The sequence below is a fragment of the Tetrao urogallus genome, assembly GCF_951394365.1.
Source record: "Tetrao urogallus genome assembly, chromosome: 8".
NCBI classification, from domain to species: Eukaryota; Metazoa; Chordata; class Aves; order Galliformes; family Phasianidae; genus Tetrao; species Tetrao urogallus.
In genome coordinates this window covers 28,944,901-28,965,229 of record NC_136821.1, presented here as the reverse complement: position 1 = coordinate 28,965,229, position 20,329 = coordinate 28,944,901, and the positions used below count along the sequence as shown (strand labels likewise).

General features: G+C 45.4%; 1 protein-coding gene across 2 annotated transcripts in view; it reads right to left on the bottom strand.

Annotated features, from left to right (window-relative positions):
* Positions 1–13,796: 13,796 nt before the first annotated feature.
* The window catches only part of TMEFF2 (transmembrane protein with EGF like and two follistatin like domains 2), a gene marked incomplete at both ends in the record, with an annotated part of 106,055 nt that continues 99,522 nt past the window's right edge, over positions 13,797–20,329 (bottom strand). Inside the window, 4 exons of one of the 2 annotated variants that reach the window (XM_079539027.1) lie at positions 13,797–13,893; positions 14,302–14,388; positions 17,704–17,862; positions 18,787–18,910. In XM_079539027.1, the coding sequence (XP_079395153.1) occupies positions 13,797–13,893; positions 14,302–14,388; positions 17,704–17,862; positions 18,787–18,910 (467 nt within the window). Of the gene's footprint in view, positions 13,894–14,291; positions 14,389–17,703; positions 17,863–18,786; positions 18,940–20,329 lie in introns of those variants that run through there. The other variant, XM_079539028.1, reaches the window with a different exon arrangement.

The window sequence follows — 20,329 nt, the reverse complement described above, 5'->3', positions numbered from 1 at the left end:
GTCGTCGGTAGGTGGCGAGAGACACCGCGGAATGCGTACCGCTTTCCTTACTCCCGCTGCTCTTCCGAGCCTTCTCTAAAGATTCTGAAAGTGCTCGAGGTTCATCCTGCGCCCGTACTCTGTGCATCATCGGGAGAAACTGCAGTAACGTAGCCAGCACGAAATGCGAATAAAAAAAATGCGAAACTTGTCCCGTGCCTTAGCAAAGCAAATTCATGGGTAACATTTCTGTCTTAGTTGCAAGGCCCCTCAGCCTGCACCGTAGACTATTCTTCGGGGGACGCACGGCTCAAGAGGTTCTGCTTGGTGCCACCCACCCTGGGGATGCATCGTGAGAGATGTGGTGCTGTGTCAGAAGCGATGAGATGGCCCCAAAATGGTGCCTCTTCCAGCCAGCCACGGCATTCCAGCTGGTGGCTTTGACAGCAGCTGTCAGATCTGATTACATGGCGCATTTTTTAACAGAGCTGTCAAGTCGGCTGAACCGTTTGGTCTTTGAGGAATCAGCATTTTGATCACGGAACTGTAGAATCACAGAGTGGCTTGGGTTGATATGTTGCCACTCACCAGCTCAGGCTGCCCAGCACCCCATCCAACCTGACACTGAACACCTACAGGGAAGGGGCATCCACAGCTTCTCTGGGCAGCCTGTGCCAGCACCTCACTATCCCTCGAGTAAAAAATTTCTTTCTAACATTTAACTTAAATCTACTTTCTTTCAGACCACTGCCCCTTGTCCGATCACTAACAGACGGTGCAAAAAGTCGGTCTACTTCCTGCTTGTGAGCCCCTTTCAAGTACTAGAAGGTCTCCCCAGATCCTTCTCTTCTGCAAGCTAAACAAACCCAGCTCCCTCAACCTTTCTTCGTAGGTGAGGTGCTCCAGACCTCTGGTCATCTTCATGGGCCTGCTCTGGACCCACTCCAACAGCTTCACATCCTTGCTGTGCTGGGGGCCACAGGTTAGGACACAGTACTCAGATGGGGCCTCACGAGGGCACAGAACAGGAGAACAATAGGACAATCACCTTGCCCTGCCCTTGCCCTGCTGGCCACCCCTCTTCTGATGGAGCCCAGGATACAGTTTAGTCAGGCATGATCTGCCTTTGGTGAAGCTGTGCTGGCTGTCTTGGATCACCTCCTCATCTCACATGTACCTTAACGTCTCTTCCTGGAAGATCTGATTCATAATCTTCCAGGCACAGATGTGAGGCTCACCGGCCTGTACACTGATGCTGATTTTATGTTTTTTAAGCTTTACTGATCAATTTGGAATGATGGCAGAGGAGTTTTTTGCCAACTTGTGTTGCAGGTTTTACTGGTGAGAAACTTCAGAGAGAAAAACATTTTACATTTAGAATGAAGAAGCATTAAAGAGATTAAATTTATCAGGGTCATCTCCTGCAAGTCAAGAGTGATTTTCATGTAAAATCAATGTATGTGAATTGTACAGACAGAAATTTGAGGTTAACTCACTCATCAGTCACGTGATGCTCAGGGTAATAAATGTTTTATGCTGGAGCATTGCTACTAATTTATTAGCCACAGAATAATATGTAAAACTATATGGCAGGAGGGAAGGAGAGGGGAGATAATAGGGGAGAGAAGGACTGCAGGGACTGTAGACATCATCCTCGTATTTCAGATCAAAGCTCCCACTGTCTGTAACGGCATCGTATGAGGCCATCTAGATGGGAAAACTGCTAGCATCCATTTTGTGGCGCGCTATAAAAATCACACCGAGATTCATTTATTGCGTTGCATTTGGCACTAAGAGTGGTTAAGTGTTGGAACTGGCTGCCTAGGGATGCGGTGGAGTCACCATCCTGGAGGTGTTCAAGGAACGTGTAGATGTTGCACGGAGGGATATGGTTAGTGGGAAGTATTAGTGACAGGTGGATGGCTGGTCTGGATGCTCTTGGAGGTCTTTTCCAACCGTGGTGGTTCTATGATTCTCTGTCCCTGTACAGAGAACTCAGCCCTGGGGATCCTTAACTGTCTCTGTGTGGCCTTCTTGGTCTCACTCGATCTGCTGGCTGCTCATCACTGCATGTAGAAAAGGGCTGTTGCTCCAGCCCTGTACAAATTGGGGTTGTTGCAGGAGAACAAATATATGGGAATGGGAGATTTGGAGAATCACCGCTGGGAGAGATTTTAATATTTGGGGAAAGAGAAAAAGATGAGGATGCCTGACAGGAAATGTATCATCATAAAAGAACATGAAACTGCAATTTTGCTTCTTGTGCAAATGGCATCCAGCGGAACTTAATATGCCACCAAGAAATCCACTTTCACTTTATCGGCTAGACTAAATCATATTATGCACAGGAGACTTCCTTTTGCTGTGTGCCAAACAGCAGTAATTCTGCTCAGACCTGTAGACAAGTGAAAAAATAAGCCACATAAAAATACCATATGTGCCAAGAATTTTCTGTGTATTTCTTCAGATGTTTGAGGAGCCCAATAATAAACTATGATTTTTCTTTGAAAAGCAAATTAAGTTTATGTGAGGGGGGAAAAGAATAGCTTCCTTAGTTTCAAGTACAGGAGGATTCTTCAGCTGCTGGGTTGGACATTAAGCAGCTCGGACAAAAGTGAGGTCAGGACACCAGCAGACTCAAATTGAATGGCATATGGGCAGGTTGGACTTGCCAATTTCTTGTTTTCATATAGAGAATATGTGGGGCACGGTGCAGGATAAGCGAGTCAGATCAGAATAACAAAGTTTTAAGAGGAGCTAGCTGATATTAAACGGATGTGGAAAATAGTAGGATCTGCAGAATGGAGCATGGCTACTTGCTTGGAGTTGGCTTTGCTTTTGGAGCAAGGAACCAGCACGATCCTTTAAGCATCATCCCACATTCAGGCTTTTGTGATGGGTGTGAACGCTGGCACTAGGGAACTTGAGCTTGGTGGACTTCTTCTGGTGGCGTGTGTGTTTTGTTGAGCAAAAGCCCTTTCCAACTGGAAGATTGGCTTTTATTTCTTCCAAAGATGTCAGCTTCTGTTAAAAGCATGTGCTCTTTTTTCTTTTCCTTCTTTCTTTTTTTTTTTTTTTTTTTTTTTTTTTTTTTTCCCCTCCCAGTTTGAGAATGTATATGAAAACAGAGATGGCTTCACCTTTTTTTCCTGGACCTTTCTGTAAAAATGGAAATGGCTTTTAGTGAAAAGCAGAGCTACCCTGTCTGCTCTCTCTCCTCTAGAAGAGAGTGAAAATCAGAATGATTTTAGAGTTTGTTGCTGAATGCACGTGGTTACTTTTTATGGCAGGACACTCTTTATTACAATCTTCTCTGTGATTTATCATCTTGAGGAATTTCTCATGGGACATTGGCCAAAGCAACCTTCTTGGAGAGGCAGTGTGTTCCCGCATTGCTGTGCAGGGCTTTGCTCAGGATGATGCTTCTCCCCAACACAGGGGAGTTTTTGTAAGGTGAAATTGGGAATTATGGTCAGGATTACGCTGAAAAAGAATAATCCTTTATCTGGCACATACCTCATTGTTGGTAAAAAGCTGATGGTGGAGCCTTTCCTCCCTCGTGATCAAGCTGTTTGGAAGAAGAAGATAATGAAATCACCTGTAATGGAAGAAAATGTAACATTAATTATGTGAAAAGCAGGTGAATTTAGGCGATGTTTTCTGCGGATAGCTGGGGAGACTCGTGTAACTTTCCATCCGCAGACATACTGCCATTCCTGTCCCTTGAATCATGTGCTTGGGGGGAGCCACCACGGAGCTGGAAAACAGCCAGTATCTCTCCCTCATTGCCACGGTAGCTGTCATGTTGTGTCATGGTGCTTGGCGTTGTTCAAATGACATTGCGGGAGGTAACGGCGCAATGCAAAGCGAAGCGTTATAAATCCGACATGGCATGTCCAAAACAATACTTGCTTTTAGTAGATCAGTTATCCTTTAAAAGGGAGTATTTAGGTTTGTGCTTAGATAATTCAGGAGCTCCCGTCTCTGGTAGGAGTGATGTCAACCTGAGTTACTCCTTCTGATGAGCAGTGATGATGGGGCAAGAAGGCATGAAAAGGATGAAGAGCATTGGGCTCTGGGTGCACGTCCCAGAGCTGTCTCATGTGATCAAGGCAAGGATCCTGGGGCTGCTCACGGTAACCCTGTAAGAGAGGTGAGCAGGATCTGCTATAGACTGTCTGGCTTTGGTTCTTAATGGGCATAATTTTCAGCTATTGAAAACTTGCTAATTTCATTATATAAAAAGCTGCATATTTTTCAGAGTCCCTGTTGAGGTTAGAAGATAAAAAAGGTTAAATCAGCTCCTGGCTCCTAGTATTAATATCCTATTTATTATTGCGCAGCCAGTACGGGTGTTTATTCAGAAATATTGAACAAGCAGAAAGTCATCTGCATAGGACACGGCTATAATGTCAAGCTGCAAATTAGCTTGTTTACTCAATAAGCAGTGAAGTTTTTCTAAGTGTTCTTTTATGAGCTGCCATACCCCAGGTTGCAGGTGAACCCGAGTGTGAAGCCGAGCTTTGAGCATGGGGATCTTGCTTTGTAACTTGGACAGGGCTAAAAAGTGGGCTGAAGAGATATAGCCTCAGTACTTCTTATTTTGTAAAGTGCTCCTAAAAATTTTGTTCACAGTAGTGAACAAAAAGCAAATAAATAAGTAGATAAAAGCCTGTTTCCTGATTGCTAAACATGTCTGTTCAACTTCGCCACTCGCTCTGCTATGCACTCAGCATCAGAGCTGCTCTGTGGCATTTTACAATGCTATGGAGTGTTGGTGAGCTTGCTTCTTTCTGCATGATTTCCAGGCACTGGAGGATATCCTGGTGAGTTAAGGCAAGCAAGGTGCAGCACTGCCATTCTAGATGCTGTTTAGCTTTACACTCTCATGCACAGCAAAAAAAAAAACTCCAACAAAAACTGGCTGTTGTAAGATACCTAAACCCCATCTGCTGTTTCCTGCAGTGTAGAAGCGCATACTTCAAGGTAGCACAACATAAAGGGGCAGCGTGATTTTAAAGATGCATTTCCCCATATGCCTTCAGTGTCATTGGGTCAATCCAGCGGTAGCTTCCTTCTGCAGCTTTAATGAGATTCAAGAGGACCAGGCCAGCAGGACCAGCGTCATCTCTGTGCCTTTTCCCATAGCCACATTCATGAGCATCCTGCATCTGAGAGCTCTCCATCCTGAGATGTAGAAGCGTGGGTGTTAATAAAAATGAAGTGATTAAAAATAAAGCCTCTGGCCGAGCTGCACTCAAGATATTTGCCAGACGGATGGTGCAGGAGACTCGCAGTGAGTCGCTGGCTGCTTTGAGAAGAGCAGATCCAGGCTAAAAAGAAAATAATTGAATTTTCTCCGTGGAATATTTCAGCAAATACTTCCACGTCTTCTCCACTTACTAAATACGGTAATATTTAGACAATTGGAGCACATGAAATGTCAGGTTGTAGGAGCTTAAAGTCTTCTGATTTAATCATTCTAATAATTTATTTTAATAATTTCAATTTAATAGTTTTCCGCTCGCACGACAAATCTGACCGCCTTCAGGACAGCCCGGTTTGGACTGCCTTTGATGGTGGTTATCGTGCCAGCTTACATCTTGCACTGCTCAGTGCTCCCTGGCCTGGCTGTTGCCTGCTGCCCATCTCCATCCTGTTTCCAAGCCCAGGCACGTCCCATCCCCTGCCGTTCCCCAAAGGACAGCCAGCTTGTCCTGCCTAACACAAACCCTGGAGCATGCCAGCAAACTGCTGCCTATGGCTTGGTTTCCTTTGCCGTACAACTTCTAATCAGGAAGAGGTTAGTTTTGCACCTTGGTCTTCTCTCCGATATTGTTCAGGCTCTGGTTACCTCTCCCTGCCGCCCTCCTTCCTCTGTCTCTCATGTAAAAATGGCCTTTTAAGATAAGTCGGCTTCTGATCTCTGTATTTTTGCCTGTTGCCTTGTACGTCTCTTTTTAAAAGCTCTACTAGTGCCACTTTATGCGAAATTCGTGTCATTATTTTTTTTTTTTCTTAGGTTTGAAAGGATTTTGCTTTTAAAGGGAAAATAGCACATCTCTGCATTCTTCTCCATCGTACTGGGAGAAGTGGGGATTTTGGAACACTGCCTGAGGAACGGTTTGGCACTCAGCAGTGATGGATATTGAGAAGAGACGGCTGATGTCCCTTGACACCTTTGTTCTGCTTAGGGGTGAATAATGCCCACCTAGGATGGCTTCTCAGAGGCAAGCTTTCAGTGAGTGAATTGTGTCAGCTTTTAAAGAGTTAATGGAAACTCTTTTCAAAAGATATTTACTTATTTCTGGTTTTGTTTTCTCGTCACAAGTATGAACCAAGCTCAGCATGACTTGGCCAGCCGGCCAGGTCAGGTGAGACTGGGTCCTCTTCCCCCCAAGGACCACCAGCAGACCTGTCTGTCACTTTGGCCAGGCCAATCCCCATTGGCACATCAGGGCTGTGGCAGGGCTCCAAGCAGTGGATGCAGCCATCGCTGCCGCTAATGAGTTTGTTGCTGTGTCTCTAATGAGTGAGTGCTGTGGGTACATTTTCTCCCGTGCTGGTTTCCCAGGCCCCTTCTTGAGAAAGCAAACCCAATGCAGATGAAAGTAATATTGCAGTACGCTAGATAAAATTGCTTCCTTTGTTAATTTTTCTTTTCCTTTTAATTTCCTTTTAATCAGCACAGAGTCTCTGGAGGCATCAAAATCAATACTTTTTGCATACACTCTGCTGCTGCTTTTGAAACTATTTGCCCTTATTAAGTAATGTTTCCCTACCAGACATGGCTGTTCCTGGCTGATCAGCATCCCTACTGCCAGGAAGATCTCTAGGAGGAGAGAGTCTAATGCAGCCACATACTGGCTGACTCACACAAACCGAAGACACCACTGACTGTGCTTCTCTCAACACATTTTCCATAGACTTCTGAAAGGTTCTTTGTGGAAAGAGCAGCAGCCTGCTTGGCACACATTCTCTGGCACCTCTAAGCAGAGGGAGGAGGTGCATGCATGCCACTCTGTGCCATCCACCATGCCAGCCTGCCCTGCATGCTGCACCTTGCTGGGATCCTGGCTGTGGTGGGTGATAGTCGGAAGCTCAGATTTATAGTCTGTATGAAAGCCACAGAGGAAGGAGGAAAACCATTTAAAACATCCCATTAGAATGTTACTCCACAACTGAAAGAACCCATTACAACTTTTATGGAGCTCTGTGCATCTGTTTTCCTGTTCTGCACGATGTGTTTGGCTCAGATGTGCCACCCCTCCACTTGTAACCAACCTTGGCAACCTGGCAGGAGCCCCTCTGCACCCACCCCAGGGCTCTGAGCACCTTTTCCTCACACTTCTGCTCATGCTGGAGGACACCTGCTCCAAGGTGCAGCCCCGTGCCTGCTGTTGCAGTTTGTCTCTGTGCTGCGGAGCTTGCCAAACCTGCTGGCCTTGCCAGAGTCGAGCCCAGGCTGTTGGCAGCACCTCCTGCCTCACGTGCTTGCCCTCACTGCTAATCTGTCCTTGATTGCAGAACCGGCATTCATTGTTGTCAATTAGCTGTGCCTACAGAGATGCCGTGTAATGGCCTTAATGCTCAGGATCTGGCCCATGGTCCCCTCTCTGCGGGCTGCTGAAGGATGCCTTTGGCTGTGTGCCTGGCCACGGGAAGCCGGGCATGGAGCAGCAGTACATGGCTGCTCACTGCAGGGCAGGGCGGAGGTGAGGACAGCAAGGGGAGCGGCAGCCTGAGGCTGGGATGGTTCTTCCCATGGCTTCAGGAGTTGTGGAGCAGACTGGGACACCCTCAGGACAGCCTTACTGTCATCGTTTCCTCCCCTCCTAGCCTTGGGTGTAGTGCAAAAGACTTAAGTGTAGATTTTTCAGAAGACGTCAGTGCAAAATGCTGAGGCAGCGGCGGTGCACTGGGGTCACCATCATGGTCACAGCACGCAGCAGTTCCCATTGCCTTCACATCAACAGCTCAGAGTTATTACTGCACTTTAAAGATCCCTAAAACTGGGCACTCCTCTAAAAAAAAAAAAAATAAAAAAAATACTTAAAAAAAAAGAGAGAATTAACCAAATCTCAATCTCTGAAACAGGGGCCAGCAGTACCTGCAGGACAGCAGGACCTGGAGTACAGGACACCCTGAGCTCTGCATCTCTACTCAGCAATGCCATGACTGTTGCTAAGCGACAGGTGATGCTTGCTCTACCCAAATTTGGCTCTTAAATGTACGTTTGCAAAAAGCAATCTTTTGTGTGCATGAAATTAATTTGCAGTTATGTGCTGTTATATTAGGTAAAAGTAATAGAGTTTTGAAGTGCTTCGGTGTGGCATTAAACTGGGACATAGCACGTCATGAAGACACTGTGCAGCCAAAACTTGAAGTCCTCCCCTTTAATTGATTGGAATTTAAAGCCAGGATACCTTCCTCACCAAAATAAATTAACAGTAAATCAGGCTGCAGAATAAATGAGTGAATTAAGTCGGTCTGGTTGAAAAGTTCAAAGGGAAGCAAGTCCCTGGGCTGATGAGTTGTGGTTCCATGCAGCTCCCAGGGGTTGCTCGGGCAGCTGTGGGGAAGGGGAAGGTGCTCCGCTGTGCTGCTGTCAGGTGGTTGCCACATCTTTTCTAATTAAAATAAAATCATGTTAGGATTCCTGAAATGAATACTTGGTATAATAGATTCTGAAAGTGATGAAAATGTTTTCATTAAATAGTGAGAGAGGGAGAGAGACCCTGTGACGCACAGCGTTTTATCTCAAGTCTTAATAACATTAATAAACTCTTTAATCTTTGTCACGTTTATGACTTAATGGCAACCCTTGCAGACGTGACAGACAAGTGAGCGCTGCCAGGCTCCTCTAACTTCCACGTAGCCATATTCTTTGAGGCAATGTGTGATGGAGGACCAGGAGGTGTCATCCCCATCTTACCTCCACCTCAGCTCCCTGTACCCCAGCACTGACCGTGGTCTGTGCTCCGTCGGCTGTTGTTCAGCTGGACACTGATGGCAAAACGAACCATCACCATTAATCCCTCCTTTATTTGCATGGTTTTGATGCCATCAAAACAGATGACACTGATGTAGCATAAGGAGAATTTTTAAACGGGAGCATTATGTTTTAAAACCCTAATGAAAGCAAAATAAACGCTGGAGTTTGAATTCAGAGAATGGGAGGAAAAAAAGCCTATTCTGTGCTGGTGAAGTAATGAAGGTACCGGCTGGTAACAATGTTTAATAGCACATTAATGCTGAATTACTTTGGAATTTCTGCAGAAGTTGAGATGACATCCACATAAACACCAAATGAATTCCAAATGATCGGTATTATCATAAAAAGCACCAAATGAATTAATAATGATGGAACACTTAAACTAAAATGTTCTCTTTCCTCATCTCCTGTCTCTTTTATGCGCTGCTCTAGTCACTTTTGTCCAACCACATGACCCTTCCTTTCTTTTGTCTTTTGATTGTTAAAGAATGTACTTTTGCATGACTGTGTCGTTCCACGCGGGGAGCAAGGCATGGACCGGTCCTCGTGACAGTGCTGCACTGGCACTGCAGTGTGAAGGGCTGGTGGGAAGACATCTGGACTTATTGCTGGGAGAATGATGGCAGCTGATCATGACCGTGACAATAACGATTGCTACTGGATGGCCCCACGTGTGCGCAGGCCTTGGGGCACTTTGGACAGTGCTTAGTTAAGTAAGAGTCTCAGCAAATCCCCTACTGATGCAACTGCTGGATTGCTGAGAACTTTCAGAGCGGGACAGTGGGCTGCCAGGAGGATGACAGTGCAGGGCTGTTTGTTGGGAAGGCATGGCTCCAGGCATGGCTCCAGGGAATAGAGCAGACACTTGAGTATAGAGCAGCACCAACTGCAAGGGAACTCCTGTGCAATATCCACCACTGTGCTGTTGCTGCTGGGCCTTGGCCATCATGTGTGCGTGGCTTCTGTGACAGCAGTAGCATCATGGAATTACATTACCAATTAATTTGCAAATGATGGTGGAGATGTGCTCAACAGTCCAAAAGACACACACACAAAAGTAAAAAAAAAAAAGAAGGAGAGATGGGTTTCATCTTCCCGTGTGCCTTGTAGCTGGTCCTTCTAGCCCATTCTGCATCTGTCAGAATCAGTGCCCTGGGAGCAGTCATCATTTTTATTAACCATTAAACAAGAAGCTCCTTTTTATTTGAAAATGTAAACCATGCAGAGTGCTATCAATGGCCTCTATCCCAGCTCACATTAATCTACACTGCTGGGAGCTCCCCAAAAACTGACCACAAAGCAGGGCTGGATGCACCCCGAGGACCTACACCTCACCTATGGGTGCCAGATGTGAAGTCATCCCTGGGTGCACCTTAAGGGGCCCTGAGCAAGCCCGAGGGTGGGAGGCTGCTGTGGGGCTGGAACACAGAACAGACTATAGGGCAGACTCCCTGTGTGCTATTTTTTTAGATTTATTTTTATTGTGCTGCCTTAGCTGCTTCTGTGTGAGACTGCAGAATATTTTACTGCTTTGTGGCTCTCATTCAAAAAAAAAAAAAAAAAAAAAAAGAAAGAAAGAAAAAAAGGGGAAAAGTTAACAGAAAAAGTGTGTTGTTTTTTTTTCTTTAATAGAAAAACTGCGTCTTTGTTTTCAGCATCCCTGCTGGGATGAAACTATTAATCAAACAGCAACTGAAATAAATTAAGCCCACCTAATACGAACAGCCCTATGTCAGATGGAGAACAGTGCCACGGCACAGGTCTCTGTCCACCTGCAGTGCTGATCAGCCCTGTCTAACACCACACCAGTGGCCATCTGCACGCGGGGTGAAGACCAGAGATTTTGGCTTCCATGTCAAACAGAAGGATCTAATGGGCTCAGCCAGCCAAATTTGGGTTCATCCAGACCGTATCTCTCAATAAAACATTATCAATGATAAAATGGCTCTGATGGCCTAGTTGTGATGAGGCAGAGGATCTCCATGTACCACCAAGACCCGCTGAAGTTATTGGAGGAAAAGCCCAACCCAACCCAATTCATGGTTAATCTCAGCCCCACCTTGCCTCCACACCGATAGGTAACGATGCCTGCAGATACCTTGCAACCAGCCACAAAGCCATGGGTAAAAGCAAGGGGCGTGGCCTTTATGTGCAGTAACGAGCCTGCCCCTAATTGCAGTGTAACTTCCACTCGCACACGGAGCTCAGAGCATGGCGAGGCGTGCATAATCAGGGTGAGAGCACGGCTGCAGAGCGAGACGCGTCTGATGTCAGATGAGAGGAGCGAGAGCCTTTAATCATTTTGTTTTCAAAGACGCTTGAGAGAACTCTTTGAAGAGGAGGCTTTCTCAAGAGCAACTTCTGCAAAACAGGCAGCAGCACTACGCAGTGCGTACCACTGCTGGCCCCACGCTTCACCTGTGTGGGGCACATAGACACGCACCTATAGGTATGTATAGATGTGTATGTGGCCCTGGCATGCTGCTGCTGGGCCTGGCACCGGGAAGCTAGTCCAGAGTTCACCCCATCTCGTTCTGCCTAATGTCTGCTGCAGCAAGGAAGTGCGGCCCCAATTATTATCTATTCTGTGTTATCTAATATTCAGCATCTCATGTTTAATTTTCATGTTAATATTTGAGGCAACCACAGTTCTCCCTGGTACAGAAGGCAAGCTAAAGGGGATGACGGCTACAACAGGATGCCAGCCTCCCTCTATTACTTCAATTATGTTACGCAGTGTTTCACTAGTGTTGGATGAAGAAGTGTGAACTCGGAAGTAAAGCATCATGGTGGAGAGGAGGCTGGGGAGGGAGTTGGAGCTGGAACTAGATAAGCTTTAAGGTTCCTTCCTGCCCAAGTCATTCTAAGATTCTGTGATACCTGCAAATGTGACTGGGGTGTTTACAGGAGATGGCACAGTGCTTGGAGAAGCAGCCTAAGGGGAGAGCATTTGGGCTTTGCCTCTTGTCTAATTCTTAACCACCATACCTATGAAATTAATATTTCTCTTGCTCCCAGCATCTTTCAGCTTCAGTAGCAGCCTCAAGCAGCCAGTATCACTTCCAGCTTTGACCCATGGATCTCCAAGCAATCAAACTGATTTTTTTCCTCCACAAACTGCAGTGTCCTTTTTCCTGGTGACGTACCAAATCCTGCCCCCAGCCCCAAACCCTGCTACTGTGGCTGCCTCGGTTCTCAGTACAGCAGCATGGGAAAGTGTGCCAGCTCAGAATGCTCTTGGCCCTTCAGGAAAGGAAGAAAGCAACTCAAAGCCCAGTTCTCCAAATTCACGTCCAGCTTTGATTCAAGTTCTGGATGCGTTTGATGCAGAAATCTCCACTGCTTTCCATAAACCCCCAAGACAGTTATTGTTGGCCTGCACGCCCACACCGGCATGCTGAAGTTCAGTTTCAGAGGCACAAACAAGGAGGTCTCTATTGCTGGAGAGAGCCCTCCCTGGGGCTTTGCTAACATCACCGCTCTTCCTGTCTTCAGGTCTGCAGCGAGTACTCAAAACCAGCCCTGTTTTCGGAGGTGCTGCTGCTGGGGATGCAGCCACTAACAGCTCTCCAGCTGGGGCTGCTTGGGAATTCCTTGTGGCACTACACAGAAAAGGCAGGGCCAGTGACTTTGCTGCCTGCCCTGGCACCGCATTCCCACTCCCATCAATCAGCACAGACCAGGTGCCGGGAAGCAGCTCTTGCCAATCGCCTTTTATTACCTTTAAAAATTCAAGAAACCCGGAACAAGACAAAAACTGAGAGCGTGTGAACATCATGCAATGGATTCACTTTAAAGCAGATTGGGGATGGGGGAACCAAAAGCCATGTTAGAGTAGAAATAGCGCTTCTCCCATGTCTGGGTGCCAGATGGGGTGGGCTGTCACCAGCGGGGCTGGTGGCAACGGTTATGAGTGATCCGGCTAATGCTGAAGGCAGGAGATGGAAACTCACTCAGGAACCACCATCCTGAGTAACCCCAGGCCCAACAGAGACCCAAATGCAATTTCTCATGAGTGATGATAGCAAAAAATAGGGACCTCTTACTTTTGGCATGGACAGCTTTTGTTTAGGCAAAGCCTCTTCGGGAGGAGAGGCACGAACTACAAGTTGTTTTTTAGTTCAATTATGCCATTAATCCAACAGTCCATCAGCAGAGTGAAGTGACGACTCGGTGCCCTTCAGTGTCACTCTGCCTTCAACATTCAGAGCACAACCTAGAACAATATTTGCTTCTCAGAAGAGTTTTGGAGAGTTTGGACTATCGTGGAATTAACTGCATCTTGTCCACAATGTGGATGTGACAAAACTCATGCCCTTGTTTTCCCAAGGTATAGGCAACATTTGAGTTCATTACATTTAATAGAGTAGGGTCACCCATAAAGTTATTCATAAGGTGTTTTCTGAGTGGTTTTCACGTTCTCTTTGAAAAAATAAATTATATCAGCATGTTCATGAGGTACAAACTGTGCTGGCATTCAGTTGTTATTATGTTATTAACTTATTTAACCTGATAATTTTCAATCAACAGTAGGAAGCAATTTTCACTCACTCCAGTGACCAGTTGGAGATGCTGCAATGCATGCTATCAGGGTTCACCTTGGCAGACCCCTACTCCCTCCCAGTTGGAGACAATTACCCCTGTCACTCCCATAAGCAGTCACCAAGAATTTCCATTTCCCCTTCAGCTGGGACTTAATTTAGAAGGCGAGGACTTTCTAAGCTATGGGAGAGTAAAGATAGATGGTATGGGAGAAGGCAGCTGATGAAATGTAGTTGAGTCCGGATCTGAAATATTTTATCCCTCCTCAATGTAGGTTAAATTATTCTTCACCTTTCCCACATCCATAATTGTCGCTGATCTTGGACCAACTCAAAACCCTACTACTGAGTTCAGTAGACTCAAAATTGCCACTAGAACTGGAAAAAGAAAAAAAAAAAAGAGATTTGTTAGTGTCCACATACAACATCCCAAGACTATACACAGCTATGAGATACAGCAAATTTAAGAAAGCCAATTCTTTTTTTCTCATCACTGAGTATTTATTATATATAACAAATACATGAAAAAGAAAAAACTATATTGTGTGATATAAATAGTTTATTTACATTACAGAAAAACATCAAGACAATGTATACTATTTCAAATATATCCATACATAATCAAATATAGCTGTAGTACATGTTCTCATTGGTGTAGATTACCACAAATGCAAGGCAACATGTGTAGATCTTGTCTTAATCTTTTGTCTATAATACTGTATTTTGTAGTCCAAGCTCTCTGCAGTTAGTTTTGCCATTGTGGAAACATGCGCTCTTTAAATTAACCTTGTCGATGCTCTCGTCGTGTTGTCTGAACTGTAGTGCCCCGTGTTCTGCTTCTGTCTGTGGATTCTGTTGCTCCTGGGACATTTCCTGGAAAAGAGAGCGGTGAGAGCACGCAGTTTGGAACAAGTCTCCCTGCTGGGGACACGCTGTGACAGCAGCGCATGCGAGCGCTAAAGTGGAACTTCTGTCTCACTCTGTATTGCCAGGGGAAAAGACAGCAAACCTTCGACAAAAATACAGCAGGGAAACTTCAAGAGCGCCGCTTCTTGCTACAGCACCGTGGTGCTCAGCAGTGGTTGAGCTATTTTTATAAATAACAGGACCAAGCTCTACGGTGCTCCTTAGCAAGGGCGCGCTTCAACCTCGCACCTGAAGCAGCAGCATCAGCTGCGGGGCTTGCTTGGGCATGGTTCTAACTGAGCAGCAAAATGCAGTGAAATTAAATTTTAGTGACCCCTCCCCATCAGAAGGGCTAGGGCTTCTTTTCAACGTTGAATGCGAATGATGCTATAGTTCTGTGACTCCATCCAAAGGGCGAGATGAGCACGAGGGCTCACGGAGCATTTCACATTGTTGAAACACAATTATATAAGCGCCTAACATAATATGGGTCAGACTGTCCCGACTTGTCTCATTTCTAAGCCAACAAGACTACCCCCTCATGAGAAGCTGTATGGCCGTATGCTGTATTTTGCCTTTTTCCTTTCTTGGAAGCCAGCTGCTATCATTACTAGGGGAAAAATGAGCTTGCCTTCCCAGTGCTCTCGGAGGTTATGGCAGAGCTCTCATTAGGAACTAATGCAGACTTGAGCTGGTTTCTGATTTCCCAATGAACTTTTTACTTGCTGCCTGCTCCCAAAAATCTGACTGAACTTTTCAGCATAAGGCACTTGTGATGGAGCCACTGCTAGCAAACACAGGGCAGTTCCATTCTGCAGCACCCAGGTCCGGTGGCACAGCAGGACCCCGTGGGGCACAGCAGGCTGCCAGTAGCTCCTCCACATCACCTGTGACCCGGGAAAAGCCTTTGGTGGTACTGATTCCATCAGAAACACGGTGGCTGGGGAAGGTCAGCAGCCCTGGGGCACGTGGCTGCGTGTGCTGGGAGGTGAGAGGATGTTGGAAGTGAGAAGAAAAACACCCAGGAGGTGCTTCTCCAAAATCTGACAGTACCCATATGGTAGTGCAAGGTTGAGACAAATCGATTCACGTATAGAGGTCATGAAAAACCACCACTTCACCAAAAATACCCATTTTAACTGCAAAATACACTACGGTACCAATCAATGGAAGCAAAGGTGTGCTCTGAAAAGACACCGGGGCCAAGTACTGATACCACAACTACTTAAACGTGGTGCTATCAGACTTACAGGTGTGTTGTGGGATGCTGGTATTTAACCAGTCTTTTAGATGCTATCATCTGCTGAAAACTAAGTGATAGCTTTACCTTGGCCCTTAGCTCACTAACCAAATTTCTCTGCGGTGTGTGGTGGTGGGGATACACTCAATTACGAACACATTGGGGTGCTGAGGCAGTGGAGCACAGCCTACGTGCCTCCCTCCCCGGAAGCCTGCTCACAAGCATGACTCACTCATAATGAGATTCATAGCAGGTAAAAGATGCATTACACATTCATTTTTAATTAAGTTATTTCTTCCCATAAATAAGCTGTTGTGACTAAACATTACTAAAGCACTAAAAAATGCAAAGCCATAAAGAAAACTGCTGAGAATCATTATGACACTCAGCCATACCTATGTTATTTTCTATCATCTTTCACTTCTACCTCTGGCTGTCTTTTGCTGTACTTCTACACTTGGAAGTCTCCTCGTGTGAGGACGATGGTTCTCCCTGCTTTCTCCCAGGAACCTGTGAAGGTGGCTTCAGTGTTTTTCAGGACAGGGAGTTCAAACCAGCACAGCCAGGTTCTCCAAAGCAGATGACTTCAAAAACTCAATTACTTATGCACTTGCTGCCACAACATTCTCCTGTCACACGGATTTCTCTTAAGCCACTTACGGTTATGCTTTTGCAAATGTATCTCAAATCATTATGCTGGGATGGAGGATACTCTGCAGTAATTACACGCATTACAGAGAGAAGTCAAAAGATCGTAAATTAACTTGGTTACAAAGTCTGTGGGAGAAGGTAACATCTATGAAGGAAAACAGGGTGATGGGCAATTTGCATCGCAGTGCCGGGTCGCTCAGAGTGCACTGTCTTCATCCTTCAGTATGAAGTAATTTGCTCTACTGGATGAAGGTGACGAAACCAGAGTCACTCAAAAAAATGACACGGAGCATTTTCTCCATTATCAGTCAGTACACCGCCTTCTTTTTCTTCCTGCACACTGCCTTTCTGGTTGTTCAAATGACTTCTGTGGATGCCACCACGATATTATCTATTGCCCCTTCTGGCATCTAGCACTGAGGCAATGGCCAAAAACCAGCTAGGTTTTATCAGATGGTTTTATTTTATGCCTTGAGGCCACAGAAGGATTTATGAACCCTTTTTTTTTTTTTGTCTCTTCCTGGAGGAAATGCGATGTTTGTCTTCCAGTCAGGTAATGCAACACAAGGAGTGAAATACATTAGAAATGTTATTTTCTACAGAGTTATGACACCTGGCTTTTATTTTCTTCTCTTTTTAAGAGAAATTTATTTCTGAAAGTCCTGTACCAGGGTTGCCAGCTGAGTGAATTTAACCTTGTAATTCCAGAGAGAAGCCTGAAGATGCCTGAAGTTCAGAACACCCTGAGACAATAAAGTGGTTCAGTGGGGAAGAGCAGCATGTATAGAGAGATTGAATTTATCCCTCCCCTCTGAACCACCTTAGGGCTGTCATTCACATTCAAACAAACTCTTCTTCCTCATTAAAAAATGAACAGATTCACACACGGCTCAGCGTGCCACCGTCTAGAGAAGACTGTAAGCACATGCAATACCTGGTGAACACGCATACAAGCCTAATGAAATCATTTAATCACTGGGATTGCAAACAGGCTTAAAAGTTTGTTTGTGTCGCCTGATTAGGACTAAGGGAATGGGCCCTTGAGGAAACCAGATGGGGATATGATTATTTTTATTAAGTGTTGATCCAGCTGTTGTATTTATATTCCCCTTATTTATGTGAACAATAGTTGTCCAAGCATTTGAATACAAAACAGGAAATTTCATTTTCTGCAGGCACCGTCACTAGCTAAGTTTGATTAAGATGGAAGTAAAAACAACAGTAACAGTAACAGGAGCACTGGCTGGTGGGACCTGACGAGATCACCTGTTTGCTGGTGAATTAAATAGCATTTGTTATCACAAGTGTCACAGCAGAGGTCTGTATAATCAGAGTATAAAGCAGGAAAATAAGAAGTTCTTTCTTGTTCTACAAATATCTGAGATACTGACCTTGTAATACAGAGGACTACAACACAGATGATAGCAATCTGGATAGTTCCAATCACAGCTGCTATTAAGACATACTGAAATCGTACCGGACCTGGAACCACATATAAAACGCTGTAGTCCTTTTTTTCACAGTGTTGTCCAGTATAGCCGGCATCACATCTGAAACAAAAAATACTTTCCCCAGTTACACATATTGTTAATTTTGAAGCACTTTGAAACAAAATATATCTGAAAAAAAAAACCCCAAAAAAACCCATATCAGTGGCTTGAGCATAAGCTTATATGTTTTTTTTTTTAAGGATGGGGTCCTAGCAAGAGCACTGATGCCTCCCTTGACCTCTCTAAGGGAAAGCTTCCAAACCTCAGCATCACTGAGGTCTGTGCAAGCCAACAGCAGAAGCAGTGCCGGGTGGTGCCCAGAGGACCAGGACTCATCCAGCATTTGCACATCAGGATGAGAATCCATTTTGTACTTGCACATGGTATTTTAGACTTCTCTCTTTCTTTGGGGAGATGAGGGAGGGCTGAAAGCCCTAGTCATGGCTCCTTATGCAGATTACCCTTAAGGAGGTGATAAGCAATCATTCGAGTTCCATATGAAATGTGATTAGATGTTCCTGCAAGCGGATACAGCATTTACATTTTGTCTGGATGCTATAAAAAGCCCTCTGTTGGTGCTGCAACCATCCGCCCCGGGCCGCCCAACACTTCCCTCTGACTCTGGGGAACAGGCAGCGCCCTTCCCATTCTCTCTCACCCTGTTCCCACTCAAATCCCCAGCAATCTGCTTCTCTGGACTGCGGGGGCTACCTAGCAGCCGCCTGTGCACTTTGTGAAGTGCTTTTACAAAATTAGTTACATACAACTGAAGGTTACTGAGTGTTTTCACCAGCAACTGTGCATGACTCAATACCATTTTGCCACAGATACCACAGACGTTGTTAAATAATTTAAGTCTAATGTGTTCTGTGGCACAAAGGGCGTGGTTACCTCCACTTCCCATAGAGAACACACTGACTCTAGAGAAGCTAAGTCAAGACTTGTGCGCAAGCAGCCTTCCCTCCTTGGTAGGCAAAGGGTTACCTGCAGGATGGCTCCAGCATGTTGGTGGAGTGCTCGCACTTGCCGTGCATGCAGAAGCCGTTGTAGTGCTCTGGACAGGGGATGTAGATCCCTCGAGCGCTCTCTTCCAGTTTGTTGGCATTCTCTGTGAACACAGGTGGAGGCAGCGTTAACCTGGCTGCATGGGAAAGGGGAAGAATTCAACACAGAAAGGACAGAGTTCAGAGCTTCAGAAAGAATGTCTTCCTTTCGCCGCTGTCCAAGGAGAGTTTCAAAAATTTCTGACAACTTGCACTAATAAAGGAGGCTGTGCTGCCCTTGTGTTAAGACAGACAGGAACAAGCTCCCAGAAAACATGAATGACAGGGCAGCCTTCACATCCCTTTAGAGCACTGCCGGCTCTTTCATCTCTAGGACTTTTAGGACATTTCAGGATCAAGCACTAAATCCTCTTCTTTGGGAGAGATGAAGAGATTAGAGATGAAGAGAAAGGAGGAAGCGAGCCTTATCTCACAGCCCTAGTTGTTTTCTCTTAACTTGAAGAAGAAACCTGAAGCAAACACAAAAGCACAGCCTATAGAGTCACAAACGGAATCAACAGCACTTAATTTCTAGAGGAAATTCAATTCGTATCCTTGCACTGGCTTACAGGAGAACAGGCCATACAGCCAGGTTTCCACGAGGTTGATATCACCAAATGCGACACGTGCCAGCCACCAAAGGACCCACCTGGTGCACACAGGAGATCCCAATGTGCTTGGGATCCATCGCGAAGATCCCTCCTCTCTCAAATCAGCCAGCAGCACTATTAAAACAGTAAGGCGCCATTTGATTTCTTAAGGCACACATCAATGGTGAGAGAAATTGTCATTTTCAGGGCAGACTAATGTGCTAGGAACTGATGGGAATGCAGATGCTTCTATCGCATGTAGGCTGTAGAAGAGAGGAATGATTTTTCCTTCTCCAGCAACCGAATAGGTAGGAACAATTTCCTTTAGAAGATTCCCCAGCATACTTTCACACAAATCTAGGATCTTCAAGAACTTGTGTAATTATACCTCAAGTGCACGGTAAATATATACCACATTCAGCCACGAGTTGTCTGCAGTGCCCCATTTTGACTGCTGACCCTTCTAAAACAGAGAGAAACTGAACTTAAAGGCAGAGAGGGGACAGAAACACAAGAATTCATTTGATCTGCCATTTCAGTCACTCACTAGGCAGACTGCAATAAAAGCATAGTTTAGCTCAGCCAGACAAGAGTTTGGTACAGAGAGATGTAAAGCCTAATGAAAAACCTGAACTGACTCCATCACTTTCCTATTTGCGGACAAATGTAATTCCTGCCACTGTCCTCACACTGCTTCTCGTTTTTGTTTTAAAAACAAATACATCCTCACCCTTCAGATGAACAGTATTCAGAAACTTTTCACTCGGAGCGTTTCTCTGACAGAAAATGCCAGCTTGATGAAACCAACATCTTGTGCATTTCTGCCGCTTTTTTTTTTTCCGCATCTTTAGCCTAACATGACATTTCATATTGTGCACATCTTTTGTTACTGCC